Source organism: Miscanthus floridulus, chromosome 1 (assembly GCF_019320115.1).
Source record: "Miscanthus floridulus cultivar M001 chromosome 1, ASM1932011v1, whole genome shotgun sequence".
NCBI classification, from domain to species: domain Eukaryota; kingdom Viridiplantae; phylum Streptophyta; class Magnoliopsida; order Poales; family Poaceae; genus Miscanthus; species Miscanthus floridulus.
This window is the reverse complement of record NC_089580.1, coordinates 121890866-121911326: the sequence shown is the minus strand read 5'-3', so window position 1 is coordinate 121911326 and position 20461 is coordinate 121890866. Positions and strand designations below refer to the sequence as shown.

The following is a 20461-nucleotide window of genomic DNA, read 5'->3' as shown; positions in this document are numbered from 1 at the left end:
GCGATGTTGGACGAGGAGCTAGAGTCACCCTCTTGGACCGTGTGGACGGATCCTTCTTGATAATCCTCAATCCGGATCATGTTGATGAAGTTGCTTGGCCTTGGCCGAGGTTGATGTACAAAACACAGATCCGAGCATCGTTGTATATTATATGCGTAGTTGGAGGCAGCGTTTCGCAGGCCGTAGGGCTGGGCCTAGTAGTTCTCCGTCGAGGCTTCGTACTCGGAGAGCCGAAGACCTATCGCGGAGGCTAGCCGGCAACGAGCGGAGCGCCCTTCAGGAGTAGATATGACCACGAGATCTGTACCAAGTCGTGCAGAACGACTAGCCCGAGCTGGTCGGGTAGATCTGTTGTGGGGAGCGGTTACCTGCTCATTAGGTTGACTTTGAATTGTACTTACCAGAGCTAGGGTTTCAGCGAGTTTGGTGCCGACCCGATCGATGGAGTCGAGCAAGTCGGTGTTGTCGATCTGCTTCCCTTTGTAGCGGGGGAAGCGGACGACGGGTTGTCGGCATGGCTGAAGATGATGCAGGTGTGGTCGAAGCCAGATGTACCGTGGTCGGAGCTAGATCCATTGTGGTCGGAGCTATATCCACCGTGGTCGGAGCCGTGTCCACCATGGTCGGAGTCATAGCCGATGCAGGTGAAGCAGTGGTCGACGCAGATTGAATCTGCGCTTCCTCCGTGGTCATGGCGATGAAGTCATCGGAGCCGGTGGTCCAGGTGATCTGGCCAACGGTGAACGTGAGGCCGTTCGGTGTAGCCACGGAGCCGGAGATGATGACCATCTTGTTTGCTTGGAGAGCAGTACGCACACCCCCTACCTGGCGCGCCACTGTCGACGAAATATGGTCAACAGTCTACCTAGGGGTATGCCCAAGGTAGTAGATTATCGGCAGACAGATGCGCAAGCCACAAACAAGACGGTGGTGCAAGACAGACACGAAGTTTTATCCAGGTTCGGCCGCCAAGAAGGCGTAATACCTACGTTCTGCGTCTGATTGTATTGCTGTATATCAATGAGAGATGTTTTTTAGAGGGGTCCTCTGCCCGCCTTATATAGTCCAGGGGGCAGGGTTATAGATCTGGAAACTAATCCTAGTCAGTTACAATTGCCATAGGTGGCCGGATAAGAATTCCTATTCTAACCGACCAAGATCTTGCTTGATCGCCAAATCTGTCTTGACTCCTTGCGCGATACTCCGAATAGGTTGGCCGGGCCGCGCGTCGTCTTTTGGTGGACCGGACCCACTGATCCGGGCTGGCCCAAGCTTAGCCGTAAGGGTATAGGGGTTAATACCCCCACACGCCGTGACCCCGTCCTCCCTGCGCTTTGACTCGGCTGTGCCCCTTCCCCTATCCTAACGCCTCATCTCCTCTGCAACATCCGTCCAACCGTTGCAACATATGCACATCAGACCCTTTTGCAACATCAAGATGAAGCACATGAAACATACAGATGAATGAAACACATGGAACATACATATAAAATACATGAAACATATGTATGAAAAAAACAGAAACACTTGAAACATATACTTGCAATATACGTATATAGTTATTGCAACATACATATGAAAACACTTGGGAAACAACTTCTGAAACACACCTAAAACAAAACATGGCGCCGCCGGTAGCCATGGCCTACTGGTGGGAACTGCAGTAGCCAGCAAGCGACGCCCGGGTGTAGTAGAGAGGGAGGATGAAGGCAGGCAAGCATCTGGGCGTGGTGAAGAACGCCGCGCCGGAGCAGTCACCGTGGACCACGCCGCGTCGGCTCCAAAAACTCAGTGGCAAGTAGTGAGTGCCGGTGGGGAGACAGGAAAGCAGGCGATGGGGCTCGGGTGCGGTGTAGCACGCCGGCAGCGCGGTCGCGGTGGAGCAAGCCACGGCGGGCATGGAGAGTTGGTTCGAGAATGGATGGGGAAACAACGGCGATTCATAAAGAAGGTAAGAGCGGCGAATTTTTTATTTTTATTTCCATGCGAATGACAGTGGTGCCTGTTGGGCCGTTCGGGCCCACCAACGCGCGTCCGGACGAAAACGAGTGCCTTCCTCACAGCATTACACTATCATGAGTGGAGGGCGTGTACTGCTCCTCTCCTTCAGCGCAACGAGAACACAGCACAACCAATTCATAAGCTGCCTTGTTACATTCTCTATACTAGAAGGCACAATTAAAACTTATGACATTTAAGGCCGTTAAAGACTTGAGTTCCTCGATCAGGTTCCCCACCACCATTCCAGCGTAGGTGTCGGTCTTGATCGCTTGCACCAGCATCAGAGTGAAAATCTATACCTAATATTGAACCATGACAAGTTTTTTTAATTTTGGTCCTTGTTTTTCTTTTTTTTTTCCCCAAGAACGTTGAGTCCCTGTGCCTCAGGAAGAAGAGTTGAGTCCTTGTCGGTCACACCTTTTTTTCATGATTTCTTTTTCTATTTGAATGTTTTTTTCATGTCTTTTTTTCAATTTCTTTCTTTCTTTTTCTCCAGTTCTAGTTAGGTTCAGTTACGTTTTCTTTTTCCATTCTGTTTTCTTTATTTTTCACAATCAACTAAATGTGTTTCCATTCCATTAATTTTATTATTCATGTTTAACTAAATGAGCTGGATAAATATAATACTGATGGGGATGAATCAAATGAGCTGGATAAATATATTGCAGATCCAAATGTGAGATGTAGTGGTCAGTTTGCTATCTTGGCATGATGGAAGAACCAGATTCAAGAATTTCCTATTCTCTCATAAATAACGCGTGATTTGATGGTTGTTCAAGTCTCAACCGTTCCTTCTGAATCTGCATTCAGTGTTGGCGGCCGTGTAATTGACCCTTTTCGCAGCCGTCTTGACCCTGAGATAGTTGAAGCTTTGATTTGCTTGAAGGATTGGGTGCATGCATCAAGAAGAGGTAAGAAAGCATCTTTTTTTTTGTTTCACCTCCATAAAACTCCTCATTCGCTGATTTTTATGTCTTCTTTTGTCAGATAAGAAAGTTGCTTCCATTGTTGGTGATCTGAAAGTTATTGAGACCATTGCATAAAAATTTAGCGGTATGACTTTCACAGTGCTTGTTCAACACATTTGCCATTATCTAATTCTCCCACAGCTTATTCTAATGTTTAACCAATAAATGAACCATTGCCATTTCCCTTGTTGTAGGATGATCAAGTTGCTGACAACGATGAAGAGGTGGAGGGGCGCAATGCAAGAGACCTGGCTGGACTACAGCTTTGACTAGGCTGTCAAGTGTTGTGATGTTGTCTTCTTGCTTCACCGAGAAAGAATGAGATGGAGCAGAAGTGCTCGACTGCGGGCTATTTTGCTTATTAGCATTTGCTATCCCCCAATTTGGATTAGACTTTGGTTGTTTACTTGTTTGCCTGTGAGACAAGAACTGGAACTTGTTAGTTATTTGGAACTGTTAAGTGTTATCTAATATTTTCAGTATGACCAGGAAGCTATTGTTATGTCCATCTGTAATGGACCTTTTTTTTATTATTAACGTGATTATTGAATCTGCTGTGACGAACATTTAAAATGGTTACATGAGTCAATGTTCCTGATTTAATTTTTCCGATCGTTATGGACGTGAATCCGATCGCACTATATCGTTCCCGACATCCTGAATATCCCGCTTTCATTTTCCGACCGAGTATTCCCGGTTCCAATTTCATTTTAATATAAAAATATGAAATAAAAGATGGTTAGAGGATTTTCCAGACCGTCCCAACCGTTTTCATCCTGCACTCCCTTTATAAAAAAGTGCAATCATCCCCTTTTAAGTAATCAAATAGAAATTTTAAATTTAACTAAATCTATAAAAAACAAACTTTTATAATATCAAATAGATATTATTAGATTAATCATATAATATATTTTAATAGTTAAACTATATAAAAATATAAATATTAATACTATTTTATTAAGATTTAGTTAAATTTAAAAGTATTAACTAGGTTTAAATATAGAATTATATATTTTTTAGACGGAGGGGACGTAGCACGGGTGCATCCCACTCGCACTACGAGTTGGGACGAGACGTGTCCATGTCGCTCGGCCATCCGTGCCTGTGCCTCCTTCACCGTGGACTCGTGGAGGCCTCGACCGTGACCGAGCCAGCGGCGGCAACTATTCTCTTTCCTCCCTCCTCCCTCCTCCCTCCTCCCTCCTCCGTCCGCTGTGCAGGAGCACCACCACCCGGCAGTGTAGAGAAGAACTTCCGTGACGGAGGGGAGAGAAGCCGGCGGCGCCCAGCGAAGTCGCCCCCGCGTCCTCCTCTGTCGTCGGCTACTACCCATACCCGACCCTCGTCATCGTCGGCGTTCAGATCTGGGCTTCCTTTGCCAAGGTAGACCCTAGCAACTCTAGTATTTGATTTCCCATTATCCGATATACGTATGCTGTTTTGCATGAGATGGTATTGCTTGTTAATTAGATCCACTGTTCGCCTAAACGGTTGTTTAGCCCGTTTAAACACCGTGTAAACGCTACACGGTGGTGCACCGTTTCCGTTTAATCACCCGTTTACCCCGTTTAATTGGCCGTTTAGCCCGTTTAATGGGACGTTTTGCCCGAATAATGGCTAAACGGTAGGTGACCGACTGTTTACCGTTTAGCATTTAGGAAAACACTGATTAGATCACAATAGATACATTTTTGTGAAGTTTGGCATACCAACAGACTCAAATTGTTAATGTTCCTTCCCATAAAGGTAGGACTGGGATATATTTCACTTGGGATCGGGCACTGCAATAATGCAATTCTCACTGACAATAATGTTTAATTTGAGGTAGCGTTTAAATGTTGGAATTTTCTAATGTTTGGATCCATCTAAATGATCAGAAAATGAAATTTCAGCCTCAGTGCTAAACCGCAGCTTATCCTTATCTTACTGCTGCACACTTCTGGAACTGAGAGAATTTTGTTGGGTTGAGGGGGGCTGAGGCGCAAGGCTGGTTGACAGGAGGAGGGGGAGGAGAGCCGTCGAAGATGATACTGCTCCAGTCCCCATCGAGGTTCCTGCTCCAGATCTTGCAAGACCGTGTTCTCAGGTATGTCGCTCGCTGCCACCTTGCTTTCGCTTAGATAGAACAGAACCACATCTTGCTTCTGGTGGCATGTTTTTTTGCATTAATCTCATTTAATTTCATTTCATGCGATGTCGGTGCGATGCAGCGGCGAGAAGGGCATGGACATCGACTGTCACACGGTAGAGTTCGATGATGTCCGGTATCATATCCAGGTGAGTTCTATCACATAAATTTGCCTCCAAAACAGTGGCCACTGTGCCAAGTCTCGGCAACAAATGGATGATATACTTACACCACCATGGTGGCAATGGCTTGACAGATTTTGGCATCAATCCTAATCAGTGTCAAATTCTTAGGGTAGCTAACTTTTGGCGAGGTTGGTTTTGGTACAAATTAAACAGTTGATCCTAAGGTGGCTATCTACTCAATGTTTCAGTCCAAAAAAATATATACAGTTTGCAGTGTTAATCCTGCAGAATATAACAACAATCAGTAGTTAATTGGTCTACTCTTCCCAGTTTGGTATGTTCCATTTGATAGCATTTCCCTTTTAACCTCGAATTACCTATTTGCTCACAACAACAGTAACAACAAGAGCAATGAATAAAATGCTGTCACCTTCTTACTTATTGAGTTTTCCATATACTGAATGGTTGCCATAACACTACATACTAACCATATAATTAGTCACAAGCACTTAGTGGTGCAAGTAAAGGTTTCGTCTGCCTTTCGTAATATAACAAATATGGACTTGCTAGTGTTTGAGCATTACTATTTCAGCTGAAAGTGTGTTCAAATTTATAGGTTGATATTGTTCTACTTTAAGCAGGTTTTCATCTAATTTTCAAGTTCTTGGGTGTGGAAGCTGCATTTTCTTATTTTCTGAAATGAATATGGACATCACTCTGTCATGTACACACTAGACATTAGGATTATCACCTGTCTGATGCTCAATATCACAATTCTAATGAATCTGGGCTTTGGTTTCAGTTTTCTATGAGGAATCCAAAGGTAATGGTGTTGTCAGTTGCTTTGCCTCTGCCACCTCCTGAAGCGATTCTGTATGAGGGGCTTCCACTTGGTGCCATTGAAGCTATAAAAGCAGCTTATGGGCCAATTGTGCAGATTCTTGATCCTCCAAAGGATGGGTTTGATCTCACAATGAAGATAAGTTTGACAAAACTTCCGCTAGATGAAGGTTCTAGAGTTCCCTTCTCAAGGTTATTAATTGTCTTGTTGTGCTGCATGATCAAATTGACTGATGCTTCCTTGTATCTTTAAGTTTCTCTGCTAGTAGATTTCAATGTAGTGTAACATTTCCAAGGTTATAGCTGTCTTGCCGAACAACATGTTCAAACTTGCTGATGGTTTGTGTATCTTTAGATGCTATTCGTTGGGTAAAATTTCATTACTAGTTAGGCCTTGTTTGGATACTCTCGTATTCATCTCAGTCCACATGTGTTGAGGTGGATTGGGGGTGTAAATTAGTTTAAGTTCCACCCCAATACAGCCCAACACATGTGGATTGAGGTAGATACAAGCGTATCCAAACAAGACCTTAGTTGGAAACATCTTCCTCTGTATATGAGTAGATGCTTCTGATGTCATGTGAATGTACGATGCGGTTAGTTGTCTAAGATTTGCATTGATTTAAGTATCCTTTGACTAGAGTAAGTAACTGTTACCTCAAAGAAAAAAAGGTAACAAAGAGCTCTAGATAGGTCTATTCAGTTTGTTCTTTACATTTTTTTACAGATGCTTGTTTTATTTAATGTTGATTGCATCTTTCAATTTGTTGCACAATGCCATCCCAATTATCTTAACATTTTTTGCTCATCAATTGTTATTCTTAATTTATCATTGCAGTTAAACTAAAATATTTTTCTGTTTATTGGAATAAAACTGGCTTTGCACTGCTGAAGTATTGTGGTGTTTTTCCAGGCCATCATAATAGGTTTATTGATGTCCATTTCGTTACATTTATTTGATGATGATGTGGGAGTTTTTATATTTCTATTTTTCATCCATCACATTTACATTTAGGCGCTTGTATTTCTCTTCAGAATGTAGAATTCGGTCAGTGAGTACTTGATCTGTGGTGCTTCCGTTTATGATAAGCCTGCCAAAGCCATAGACATCTCCTGAAATGTGATCATTTTTCTATTTAAGTCATGTTCTCTGTATTTGTAGCCTCTAACCATTTGTTTATTTACTATATTCCAGAGCAAAGGAATGCTATCTTGACACAAATTGCATCTATTAGAGAGGTTGTGCTGGGTGCACCACTGAAGCTCCTGCTGAAACATTTAGCCTCAAAGACAGTTGCACCTAATGTTGACAAGCTTGTTGCTCTTGTTCACCGGCCTAATGAATCCTTTTTCCTTGCTCCCCAGGTATAACTTTAGGAACAGCAATATCACATTATCACTTAAGTGTGCTGTACTAATTTTATTGTGTGCAACAAATGGGATTCACTGTTGTTTTTTCAGGCAGATAAAGTTACTATCGTGTACCCAATGAGATTCCAGGACTCCATTGATATTGTTTTAGCAACTTCCTTCCTGCAGGTATTTTGGATGCTTCCTTTTGTTTCTTTCATCAGCTTCCTGGCCTAGTGTTCTTCATGGTCTTTTGTCTTTCATGGTTATCGTATCAACTACAATTGACACTACAGACCAATTTAACCTATCATAATGCTACAATTCATACTGCAATGTATACATGCAGCAACCCATCAATTAAGGAGGTTTCCAAGCCCAAATAGAACTCTTACTTTCTGTTGGGCACTTCTGTAGTTCACTAGTTCTGTATCTGTTGGCTGTAGCTCCAAAAGACCAGTCCTACTCAGCCTTGGGTAGGACTCAATTGATGGGAGCATTGCTTACTCTTTTTCTTCTTCTCATTTAAATTTAGGAATTTGTGGAGGCAAGACGAACGGCTGTACTTAATAATGTTCCTTCTTGTATGTGGTCTCCGGCACCACCTCTTGAGTTAAAAGGAGTATCTGCTGATGCACTAAATGCAAATGCTGGCTTTGTTACTTTCGGTAATTTTCACTTTTCCTGGTATACCTTGTTCCTCCATGAAACTATTTTGCCTCACAGACTTTTGATTTGTGCAGTTGTTTACCCTCGGCATGTTGAGGGTCGAAAGCTAGATAGAACAGTTTGGAATTTGTTGACATTTCATGCTTATGTAAGCTATCATGTAAAGGTAAGACCCTTTAATGTGTCATTTGGTTATATAGAATTACTGAGTTACTACCAGCAGCTTCCCTGGAATATCTGGGAATTTACTAGTCATGGTGAATCGGAATATTTCATATGAATGACTGGAACTGAAAATTGATTTGTTTGCTTCAAATGACATTATTGTGGCCTATTCCAAGTAATATGTGACACTCTTCTTTCCATGCCTCGAATCTACCCAAAGAAACACACAACACTGTCTCTTGATAATGATTGTGCCATATATGAAAATACAAATTTTCAAAATAAGTCCTGGGATTTGAGCAAATAATCTGGAAAAAAGTTGTTTCAGATGGGGGCAGAGAAAGGAAATTTTGGGGGGCAGTGTATTTTCACAGCGTACACTTCATCTTCTGAGTCAGAACAATAGAACCAAAGGACTCTTCTTTGATCCCGTATTACCAGCGGGCTTGAGTGGTGGTACAACCTACTTCTGGATCAATCTGTAATTGCAGATGGCTATCTTGGGAGAAATTGGGAATAGTTTCCTTAACCATACCTAGCAGTCTCAATGTTTGAACAGCACTCTATTTGGGAACATTTGATATTTGTGTTGCTTGTGCATTGTGTTGGTTCTCGGCTGCTTACCAGTAAGCATTCAATACTGTGCATCTCAAGTACCATTGGCTCATACTCCCTCCGTCCCCAAAAGAATGTAATTCTAGAACAGTGTCATGTTTTAGTATATCAAGTTTGACCAATTATAGATAAAAAAATATAAATATTTATAATATAAAATAAATATCATTAGATTAATTACGAAATATATTTTCATAATAAATTGATTTTGAGTCATAAATGTGAATACTATTTATTAGAAACATGGTCAAACATGAAGCACTTTTACTGGCACGCAACCCATAGTTACATCCTTTTTGGGACTGAGGTAGTCAGGTAGTATTAAGTGTTTCATGTGCAAACCCAGGTCCCAACATACACAATCCCAGATATGTAAATCAAACAGTCAATCTTTGTTCTAGCAACTCCATCTTGCACCACTACCGAGATGCAGAGGAGCATACATTATCATGTCAAACTATATTTATATTATTAATATAAGCAAACATTTGAGTACGAAGGAAGGAGAGAAGGACATTTATAGGATGGCTAGGGTTCGTGAGAGAAAGACACGGGACTTCAACCAAGTTAAGTGCATTAAGGATGAAAGGGAGCATCTCTTGGTAAAGGAGGATGAGATCCGACATCGATGGCAAGAGTATTTTGACAAATTGTTCAATGGTGAGAATATGGACACAACCTTTCAGTTGGATGACTCTTTTGATGACACCAATAGGCGCTTTGTGCGGAGAATCCAAGAATCTGAGGTCAGAGAGGCGTTGAAAAGGATGAAAGGAGGTAAGGCGATGGGACCGGATGGTATCCCAATCGAGGTGTGGAGATGCCTCGGGGACATAGCTGTAGTATGGTTAACCAAGCTGTTCAACCATATTTTTCGATCGAACAAGATGCCTGATGAGTGGAGGAGAAGTATATTGGTACCGATCTACAAGAATAAAGGAGATATTCAAAGTTGTACAAATTACCGAGGAATTAAGTTGATGAGCCATACTATGAAGCTATGGGAGAGAGTTATTGAGCATCGCTTGAGAGCAATAACGCGGGTCTCTATGAACCAATTTGGTTTCATGCCCGGAAGGTCAACTATGGAAGCCATTTTTTTAATAAGACAAGTTATGGAGCGGTATAGGGAGAAGAAGAAGGACCTACACATGGTTTTTATTGACTTGGAGAAGGCTTATGATAAAATACCAAGGAATGTTATGTGGTGGGCGTTGGACAAACATAAAGTCCCAACGAAGTACGTCGGGCTCATTAAGGACATGTACAGCAATGTTGTGACTAGAGTTCGAACAAGTGATGGAGACACGGATGACTTCCCGATTAGGATAGGACTACATCAAGGGTCAGCTTTGAGCCCTTATTTGTTTGCTTTAGTGATGGATGAGGTCACAAGGGACATACAAGGGGACATCCCTTGATGTATGCTTTTCGCGGACGATGTAGTGCTAGTTGATGAAAGCCGGACAGGAGTGAATCAGAAATTGGAGTTATGGCGGGAGACTTTGGAGTCCAAAGGTTTTAGACTTAGTAGAACTAAAACTGAGTATATGAGATGTGACTTCGGCACTACTACTCGGGAGGAGGAAGATGTTAGTTTGGAAGGTCAAGTAGTGCCTAGGAAGGATACCTTTCGATATTTAGGATCAATGCTACAGAGGGACGGGGATATTGATGAAGATGTTAGCCATAGAATCAAAGCAGGGTGGATGAAGTGGCGGCAAGCGTCTGGTGTCCTATGTGACAAAAGGGTACCACAGAAGCTAAAAGGCAAGTTTTATAGGACAGCGATTAGACCTGCTATGTTGTATGGTGCAGAATGTTGGCCTACGAAAAGACGACATATTCAACAGCTAAGTGTCGCGGAAATGCGTATGTTGCGTTGGATTTGCGGTCATACAAGAAGGGATCGAGTTCGGAACGATGATATACGTGAGAGATTAGGGGTAGCGCCAATTGAAGAAAAGCTTGTCCAATACCGGTTGAGATGGTTTGGACATGTGCAACGAAGACCTCCAGATGCACCGGTGCGTAGTGGAATCCTAAATCAGGATAGTAACGTGAAGAGAGGCAGAGGAAGACCGAAGTTGACTTGGGTAGAGGCAATAAAAGGAGACTTGAAAGGATGGAATATACCCAAAGACTTAGCCTTAGATAGGAGTGCTTGGAAGACAGCTATTCACGTGCCTGAATCTTGATTGCTTCTGTTGGGTTTCAACTCTAGTCTACCCCAACTTGTTTGGGACTTAAAGGCTTTGTTGTTGTTGTATTAATATAAGCAAACCCATACCTTCGTTGTTGTTGTTCTCTCTTGATTTTATTTTCTTTTGGAAGCAATTTCTGCTCACAGTAACTCTTAGTCTTCTATGAACTTGTTATTAGATTTACACTAAGCCGTTACTTATAATTTTGCAAGTTCTCAATTGCTATGGTTTCCTGTATCAGTGTTCTGAAGGATTCATGCATACCAGGATGAGGCGCAGGGTTGAGTCACTGATCCAGGTAGACTTAAAATATTCTTTTGTTGGATCAGGTCATTCTAGAGATCTTGTACTTCCTATGGTCGTAAATATAAGTGCATCTATGCTTGTATTTTAGCTTTGACCATCAATATCTAAATTCGGTAAAGAGCGATAACACAAGATTGAACATAATAGATTCATTGTGGTTGTCATAATATATAACTCTTTTCATTTAAGATACTCCCTTGAAATATAAGGTATCCTAGGAATTCTAGGACAAATTGTGAGATAAAGTAAATGGCGCATGTAATCCTCCTTTAATTGTAGAGAGATATTGTGATTACCATATGAGTTGGTTATGGACATTAATGCTGCCTTTAATATATTTTATAAATATTCCTAGTCAAAGTTAAAAAAAAGTTTGACCTAGGACAAACTTAGATAGACTTATATTTGTGATTGGAGGAAGTAAATACTTCAATATCTCCACTAACCTCAAATTGTTCATTCATAAATCATAAGTCTTAGTATCCTTTCAGGATGAGTTGTTTTAGCAACAGGTGCTACTTGCTGGTTTAATGTAAGCATACGATGGAGGTCTGATGGAAGCTACTCATCGGGCAGGAGTCATAAGAGATAGCAGAAATTCAGTATCGTCTAATGGATGGATACAATGATCTGAAACAAAATGTCTAGGAAATAACATAATATGAAAGAAATTAAGGGGCCATTTGGAACCCTTCATTTTAGAGGAATTGAAATCTACTTAATGAATTAGACTATTTGGCTTGGAATTTGACACTCCATAACTTTTTCAAGCTCACAAATAAGCCTATCTCAAATTCATAGGGTGAGATGGAAATGAATTCTATAAATCACTATGCTATAATTCTACTCTCCAACTTATAACACACTTTTCAACTCACTTTCCTACGATAGAAATGCAACATATAAGTATGTACCTTGTATGCCTAACAATCAACAACAACAACAACAACAAAGCCTTTATGTACCCTGTATGCCTAACAATAAATATACAAATATATTCTATATACAACTATATTAGCTTAATTAATCTATGTCTAAATTGTAATTATTAGAATAAATTCAATTCCAAGGATCCAAACGGGTCCTAATTGAAATCCTGATTGCTATTGCACCATGCAATGTTTTCCTGATCTGCTTTGTACTGCAGGCGTTGGACCGAGCGAAGTCTGATGCAGAGAAGCTGAAGAAGTTGGTACACGGTGGATCTTTCAAAAGGCTGGTTTGTACTTCATGCAAATAGCTATCGTTTATGTATTATCTTATCAATCATTGATTCATACCATCCTCGCAGAGCCTGAAGAATGAGGGCGACTCGCGTTTCTGAAGGGAATTGACAAATGATGCTGTTTGATTGTACCCGATGAATACACTCTGTACCATTTGGTTAATGACTTATGTTGTGGGAAGCTTACTTCCGTTCAGTTTTGGGAGCAAAGGCTCGGAACCGGTTAAATCCATGGCATTGAATTTTAGTGTAACTAGCAAATATGTCCGTGCGTTGCACCGGGAGAAAATAAGTTATTCAATTTTCATGGAAGACGAGAACATAAATTTTACTGGTCTATCCACAGATGATAATGACGGGATACCTCTCTCAGTTTTCTACGTTGCGGTACTCGTCGAGGGTTGCATTGGTGCATCCACACAGTAGAGACACAAATTTGTTTAAACCGAACTAACAACAAACACCTCAAGATATTAGTTCGCGTTTAATTAGTTAGACCATCAGTTCAACCAGGTTCATATAAGACATGTTTTGTTTTTAATCAAAATTGCATCAATAACTTGACGTTAAAACTTATTTTCAATGAAAAATTAAAGGTTCAAAATGCCTTTATTTATTCTTTATTATATATTTGTTTGTCGAAACGTGATGAAAAAGATAAAAAAATGTTAAAACTAAAACTACAATAATGGAAACGGATGGAGCCAATGGGCTCTTTGCGATTTTTTAACATCTTCATTCAGGGTTTACTATGGCTTGTTGGACAACGCGTCCAGCCAAGACAGGGAGGGGGAAGGAGGTCCATTGCCTCAGCATCCACTCCGACGCTGTCCTCCACGAGGTGAGATCATCCCAAAACTCCGACCATACGGTGCCAAAACTACTGAACTACGTGGGACTATTTCTTGTTTGAGACAGGCACGTCGCGGCCGTCGTCGTTGCTGAAGCTCCCCGTCTGCTACGGCAAGGAGAGAGCCAGAGCCAGCATCAGGCCTCAGCCAGGCTCTGTGGATGCGAGATCAGACGTTTGTTTGGTTCGCGTATCTGTCGGGCCAGGCTCTACGCGTGCAAGGAACCTCCCTCAGCCAGGCTCTGAAGGAACGCAGAAATCAGCCGTTTCTACCGAGCCAGGCTCGCAGGGTGCGGGTAATTAGCCATCTAATGACATTATTAGTGCATTATTAGCACATATTAAATGATATTAACATATTTCGATTAATATTAATGAGTAATAAGATAAACTAAGAACTATAAGATAATAGTTGCTCATAATAAATGTCATGATGATGATTTATATATTTTTATCTCATGCAACCCGTCCTCATGCGAGCAATCAAACGGTGATCTCGAAACAACCTGGCTCGTGCAAACAGGCAACGAAACACCACACTCTTGCATGCATTGGGCCTGGCTACTGGAAGCCAGGCTCCTCCCATGCGAGCCAGGTTGAGTTCATACGCGAACCAAACAGGCCGTAAGTGACACTGGCCTCTTGCGTTGTGTCGAGGATGAACTCATGCCGGTGGCCCAGCTCGAGGTATCCAACGACAAGCCCCATACAGGGCTGACCGCTGCATCCTCCGTGTCGGTTAGGAGTGGGAGCTCAAGCAAGCGGTGTCTATCATATTTGACGATCATCAGGGACAGCAAGGGCGATGCGGTGATGCGGCGGTGGCAGGCATACTCGACTCACTACGGGAGAACGCAGATTTGTCGAGTGCCGCCAGCTTTGTCGAGTGCTAAAAATCGGGCACTCGGTGAAGCCACTCTTTGCCGAGTGTCGGACCGGGTGGCACTTGGCAAAGTCTAGCACTCGGCAAAGGGCGGCACTCGGCAAAAGCCCTCTTTGCCGAGTTCAACACTCGGCAAAAAAAAAATGGCACTTGACGGCCGAGCCCGCCCACGCCATCAAATTAAAAAAAAAATTCTTTGCCGAGTGCCGGCCCTGGAACTCGGCAAAGAGGTCCTTTGCTCCCTGGCACTCGGCAAAGAGGTCCTTTGCTGGCACTCGGCAAATGACCTCTTTGCCGAGTTCCAGGGCCGGCACTCGGCAATTTTTTTTTGATTTTTTGACCCATTTTTTTTGTGAGGCCTTCCCACATTATTTAAAACTCCATGTTCAAATTTGGGACAATTTTGACTTTTTTTGCTATATTTTGTTAGTTTTTTTTTGTTTCGTTGAATTTTATGGAATATTTCAAATTTGAACTGTAGGTGCATGGAATAATCGAATTTGGTCGTTCAAAAAATGATATTCGTGATATTTGGTGTATGTTGAGGCCGTATCCAGGAACTCACATGAAATTTCGAGCATTTTGTTGACGTAACATGACGAGGTACCTGCAGGAAAAATGTATTTAAATTATATAAAATCCGAACGAAGTCCGAAAATGACGAAACTTGTCGGGGCGTCGTGTTATCGCATGTAGAGTCTATGGTAAAAAATTGAGAAGGTTTCGAGCAAGTTGCAACGTCGAATGCCTAAAACCCAGACATCTCCACATGTGATTCGGTGCGCCCCCTGTCCGCCCTCGCCCTGCCTCGGCCGCGCCCCGCTCCGGCGCCGCCCCGCCCCACCCCGGTCGGCCTCCGGCCATCGGTTCCGGGCCGCCCCGGCTGCTCGGCGCCCCGGCGAGCCCGCCGCGGCCCTGGAGGAAGGAGGAAGAAGGTAGCAGGAAGAGGAAGGAGGAAGAAGGAGGAAGAAAAAGGAAGAAGAAGGAAGAAAAAGGAGGAGGAAGAAGGAGAAGAAGAAGGAAGAAGGAGGAGGAGGAAGAAGGAGGAGGGGAAGGGGAGAGGGGGAGGAAGCCGAGGTGGAGGGGACGAACGTTCGTCCACATCGTCCACGCCGTCATCTCCGCCCTCGCTGGAGGAGAAGGTAAAGCCACAGGGTTGTTGACCATCGTGCCGTTTATGTCGTTGACGGCCTTCGTGCCGAGTTTGTGGTTGTGTTGGCCATCATGCCCCAAATGTGGATGTCGGCCATCGTGCCGACGATTTTTCTTGTAGGTTTTGAAAACCTCCCTGTGCAGGGGAGGTTCTGCCGAAATTTTCAACTTTTAGTGATGTTTTTCTTCTTTTGCAGAGCAGGACCTGTCGGAGGGGACCCGGAGCACCCCAGCGACCCTGATCGTCTTCATCGACGTTGCGGTCCTGCCTGCACAGCGCCGACTCGCCACTCCACCGCTAGCCTGTCTCCATCGCCACCCTAGGTATAATTGAGCTATCTTCCTTACCGTTGTAGTACGTAGATCGGTGTAGCCCAGTTAGGCGTCTCCCGTCCGAAACAGATACGGTTGGAGGTATGCAGATCTCTGCATATCTATGACCGTATCTGTTTCAGATTGTCCACGTTTTTTGGACAGCCCGTGGATACGTAGATGGGTTAGTTTCCATGTTCTGCTCGGATCCGAGACGGAGTTTTGGCACCACCTCACTGTTGTTCTCCGGATACACACTCTCCCTTCCAGGACGTATATCGGGAGAACAGCGGGGAGGTGCTGCCAAAATTCTATCTCAGATCGGAGTAGAGCATGGAAACTAACCTCATCTATGCATCCGCGGGTGAGATTAGGACCTATCCTCACCTATTAGATAGTAGGCACGCCATGCAGATGCAACTGATGGTTATATTACTCCGTTATGTGTATATGCTAGAGGATGGATAACCGTGAGTGGATGTACATGGGACGCCCAAGTCAGGCTCAAATCACCCATGAATGGATGGATAAGACCGAGAAATTCTTGGACCATGCATTTAAGGCAGCTAAGGGAGCGAGAGACACGTTCTGTCCCTGCAGCCAATGTGAAAACAAGAAAAGAAAAACAAGGGAAGTCATGGTGCAACATCTTTGTAAGTATGGATTTATGCCAAACTATACCCGGTGGGTGTCCCATGATGAAGCCTATTGTCCTAGAGAGGAGGCCGTGAGACGACGCTTGGAGGCATTTGACGGTGATGGCGGGGTACCAGGATGGTTAGGTGACTATGAGGATGCGACGTTTGCTGAAAGGCCTATGGAGGACGAGCATGAGGATGAGGATGAGGAGCCAGAGCCAAGCTCTAAGGCGTTCATGGCCATGTTGGATTCAGCACAGAAGGTCCTACATGAGAAGACAACGGTTTCTCAACTGGATGCCATTGGCCGCCTACTGGGGTTGAAGTCCCAGCACAACATGACTCGAGCCTACTTCGATGCTATGATGGCAATTATTGGGGGGCTGCTTTCGAAGGGTCATCATCTGCCAAGCAGCTTGTACGAGTCAACGAGACTCCTTTGGGCACTGAAGATGTCGTATAAGCAGATACATTGTTGTCCAAAGGGGTGCGTCCTATTTAGAGAAGAACACAAGGATGCAAAGTACTGTCCAAAGTGTAAATCCTCTAGGTATGTGGAGGTAGACAAAGGTGATAGAAAGAAGGAGCAGAATGAGGACATCCCCATGAAAGTCCTAAGACACCTTCCGATCATACCAAGGCTCCAATGGCTATTCATGTCCGAGGAGTCCGCGAAATAGATGACATGGCACAAGAATGGCGTTCGATACAATCCTGACAAGATGGTACATCCAACAGATGGTGAAGCATGGAAAAGCTTTAATGGCAACCATCGTGGCAAAGATGAAGAGGCCCGTAATGTACATGTTGCGCTGGCAATGGATGGGTTCAATCCTTATGGAATGATATCGGCCCCATACACTTGTTGGCCCGTGTTCACTATTCCCCTCAATCTCCCCTCCAGGGCCCTACTTCAACGGCAAAACATATTCTTGACGTTGATAATTCCTGGACACCCGGGAAACAAAATGGGTGTGTACATGCAACCTATTTATGATGAATTGATCAAGGCTTGGAATGAAGGCGTATGGACTTATGACCGAGCTACAAAGAAGAACTTCAGAATGTATGTTTGGTACCAGTACTCCATGCATGACTTCCTAGCGTATGGGATATTCGCCGGCTGGTGTGTCCATAGGAAGTTTCCATGCCCGGTATGCAAGGCAGCTCTACAATTCATTTGGTTGAAGAAGGGTGGGAAGTTCTCATCATTCGACAAGCATCGATAGTTCCTCCCTCTTTACCATGCATTCAGAGGAGACACCAAGAACTTCACAAAAGGTGTCACGGTGATCGACCCTGCACCTCAGAAGATGACTAGTGCCCAGGTTCATGCTCAGATAGATGCTCTCGTGCTCCCGGCGCAGAAAGATAATCCAAAGAAGGGTAAAAGAAAGAAAGTTAATCCAAAGAAAGATAATCCAAACAAAGATCACTTTGTGGGCTATGGTGTGGAACATATGTGGACTCATAAATCGAGATTGGAGAGGCTTCCCTATTTTGATGACCTTCTCCTTCCACATAACATAGATGTAATGCACACTGAGAAGAATGTCACCAAAGCACTTTGGGCAACACTCATGGACATTTCTAACAAGACAAAGGACAACCCTAAGGCTAGAGTAGACATGGCAACACTATGCGATAGACCAAAGCTGCAGATGCTGCCTCCAAGAGACGGCAAACCATGGAAAAGGCCTAAGGCCAATTACGTCTTAGAAAAGAAGCATAGGACGGAAGTGATACAATGGATGTAGACGTTAAGTTTCCCTGATGGGTTTGTAGTGAATCTGAGGAGGGGAGCGAACCCAGATACTAGCCGAGTCCTAGGGATGAAGAGTTATGACTTCCATATATGGATTGAGCGGCTTCTTCCATCGATGGTTTGAGGTTACGTCCCTGAGCATGTCTGGAAGGTGCTGGCAGAGCTAAGCTTTTTCTTCCGCCAGCTTTGTGCCAAGGAGATATCTCTGAAAGTGGTTGAGGAGTTGGAAAAAACGGCACCCGAGTTGCTCTATAAGTTGGAGAAGATCTTTCCACCTGGCTTTTTCTTGTCGATGCAACATTTGATTTTGCACCTCCTGAACGAGGTACGAATGGGGGGGGGCATGCAGAACTGTTGGTGCTATCCAATCGAGAGATGTCTAAAGACTGTTCGCCAGAAATGTGGAAACAAAGGCAGGATTGAGGCTTCCATAGCAGAGACATTCATTCGTGAGGAGGTGTCAAACTTCACAACATTGTACTATAGTGAGAAGCTTCCTAGCGTGCATAACCCACCCCCTCATTACAATGAGGACGAAAATGAATCGACCCTCAGCCTATTCAAAGGGCAATGCGGGAGATCAAGTGGAGCAGCCAAAAAGAGGCTGACCAATGAAGAGTGACGCAAGATCATGCTCTACGTGTTGACTAACCTTAACGAAGTCGACAAGTATCAGGGGTAAGTTCTCAATGAACTTGTTACATACTCCGTAAATTTTCTACATCCAACAACCTTGTTGGTTGTCGGTGCAAGGAATTTTTTGATCAATACTAGCATCTTTCAAGGCCACCTTCTGACCATGAACGAGAGACCCTTCTTCAACATGGTTCGCCTGATTTCATTACATGGTTCCAAAGAAAGGTACCTTCTGACCAACTTAGGTCGTTTCAATTTTGGCGTTCCTAGTTGCCTAATTTCATTTCTCCTGCTTGAGCTTACAGTGCCAAAGTGATTTGTCTATAAGTGTCGAATTACAACAAGTGGCCAGAGGCTTTGACTATAAGGTCTCATCATTTAACGCTTATGACGTGAATGGATATCGTTTTCACACAAGCTACGAGAAGAGTCGGCCCAATCCAAGGACCACCAATATTGGAGTATTTACGCTCAGCGAGGAGCAGGAGTAAAGATGGCAACGGGGAATTCCCCGTCGGAGGTTGCCTCCCCATCCCCGTCCCTGCGGGGAGAAAAAATCCCCGTCCCCGTCCCCGCCAAAGCTCACGGGGACGATTTCTCCCCCATCCCCGCCCCCGCGAGGGGAAAAATCCCCGTCGGGGATCCCCGTCCCCACATTTGTTCATCACCATTCAGGTTAATTCATCATCATTCACATGAGTTCATCGACATAATATTAGAGTACACCACGAATCACAATCCAAAAATAGCTAAATAGCAAGAAGCAGGATATTAATCATCACAAAGGTGTAGAACTAGGGTTATTGCTGTTATATATACTCAGAAGACATTGGGCCTTCGTGGGCTGGTTGGGCCATCAGGAAAGAGAGCAAAGCCTGTATATAAACGGGGCGGGGATGCGGGTATCGGGGGCGGGGAATGCTCCCCCAGACCCATCCTCGCCAAACCCGACGGGGGACGTTTTCTCCCCGTTTAGATCCCCGTGGGGGCATATTTGACCCTATCCCCGTCCCCTAATAGGGGAATTCCCCGCGGGGAATCGGGGATCGGGTCCCCGTTGCCATCTTTGAGCAGGAGGACTATTATGGCATAGTTGAAGAAATATACGAGCTTGAATTCCATGGTGAAAAAGCACCTAAGCCAGTCATATTCAAATGCCAGTGGTTTGATCCTGCAGTATCGAAAAAGTCCCCTAAATTTGGGATAGTCGAAACTAGACAGGATTCCTTCTATCCAGGAGATGATGTCTATATTGTGGCTCAATAAGCCAGGCAAGTTTATTATTGTCCATATGCTTGCAAAACCGACCCACGTCTTCAGGGTTGGTATATTGTGCACATGGTATCACCACATGGTAAATGTCCTCCCCCAAACGATGATGATTACAACTTGAACCCACCCACGTAGGACGGGGAGTTCTATCAACAAGACGAGGGGCTACCAGGGATGCTTGAGATAGACTTAACCGGAGAGATTGAAATGGAAGTAGACGAGGAATGGGTTGTTGACGAGGAAGCTGCAGATGAGGTGCATGATCCAAAAGACTTGAAAATGCTTAACGGACTTGTACTTGACAATGATAGCAATGACGATGAGGCTATTGACGATTTGGAGGCTCTTGATAGTGAT

At 43.9% G+C, this 20461-nt stretch overlaps 1 protein-coding gene across 5 annotated transcripts; it reads left to right on the top strand.

Moving 5' to 3' along the window:
• Positions 1 to 4013: 4013 nt before the first annotated feature.
• LOC136539796 (actin-related protein 2/3 complex subunit 2A-like) lies at positions 4014 to 12849 on the top strand. Of its 5 annotated transcripts, XM_066531795.1 has the most exons (12): positions 4014 to 4352; positions 4939 to 5055; positions 5180 to 5246; positions 6025 to 6045; positions 6160 to 6232; positions 7258 to 7427; positions 7524 to 7601; positions 7948 to 8080; positions 8156 to 8247; positions 11307 to 11363; positions 12519 to 12590; positions 12663 to 12849. In XM_066531795.1, the coding sequence occupies exons 1-12, from the start codon at positions 4051 to 4053 to the stop codon at positions 12693 to 12695; spliced, it is 1215 nt and encodes a 404-aa protein (XP_066387892.1). In that variant the 5' UTR covers positions 4014 to 4050; the 3' UTR covers positions 12696 to 12849. The 5 variants fall into 5 exon arrangements, with proteins under 5 accessions (XP_066387892.1, XP_066387884.1, XP_066387875.1 ...); XM_066531787.1 differs by having other exon boundaries at positions 6025 to 6232; positions 12519 to 12586; XM_066531778.1 differs by having other exon boundaries at positions 6025 to 6232.
• The last annotated feature ends 7612 nt before the right edge of the window (positions 12850 to 20461 follow it).

Bases quoted from the DNA above. Each gene is read 5' to 3' on its own strand.
- LOC136539796 (XM_066531778.1), top strand. From the start codon at position 4,051: ATGTCGCTCGGCCATCCGTGCCTGTGCCTCCTTCACCGTGGACTCGTG. The intron at 8,248-11,306 runs GTAAGACCCTTT...TTCCTGTATCAG, and splicing joins ATGTAAGCTATCATGTAAAG to TGTTCTGAAGGATTCATGCA. The intron at 11,364-12,518 runs GTAGACTTAAAA...TTTGTACTGCAG, and splicing joins GGGTTGAGTCACTGATCCAG to GCGTTGGACCGAGCGAAGTC.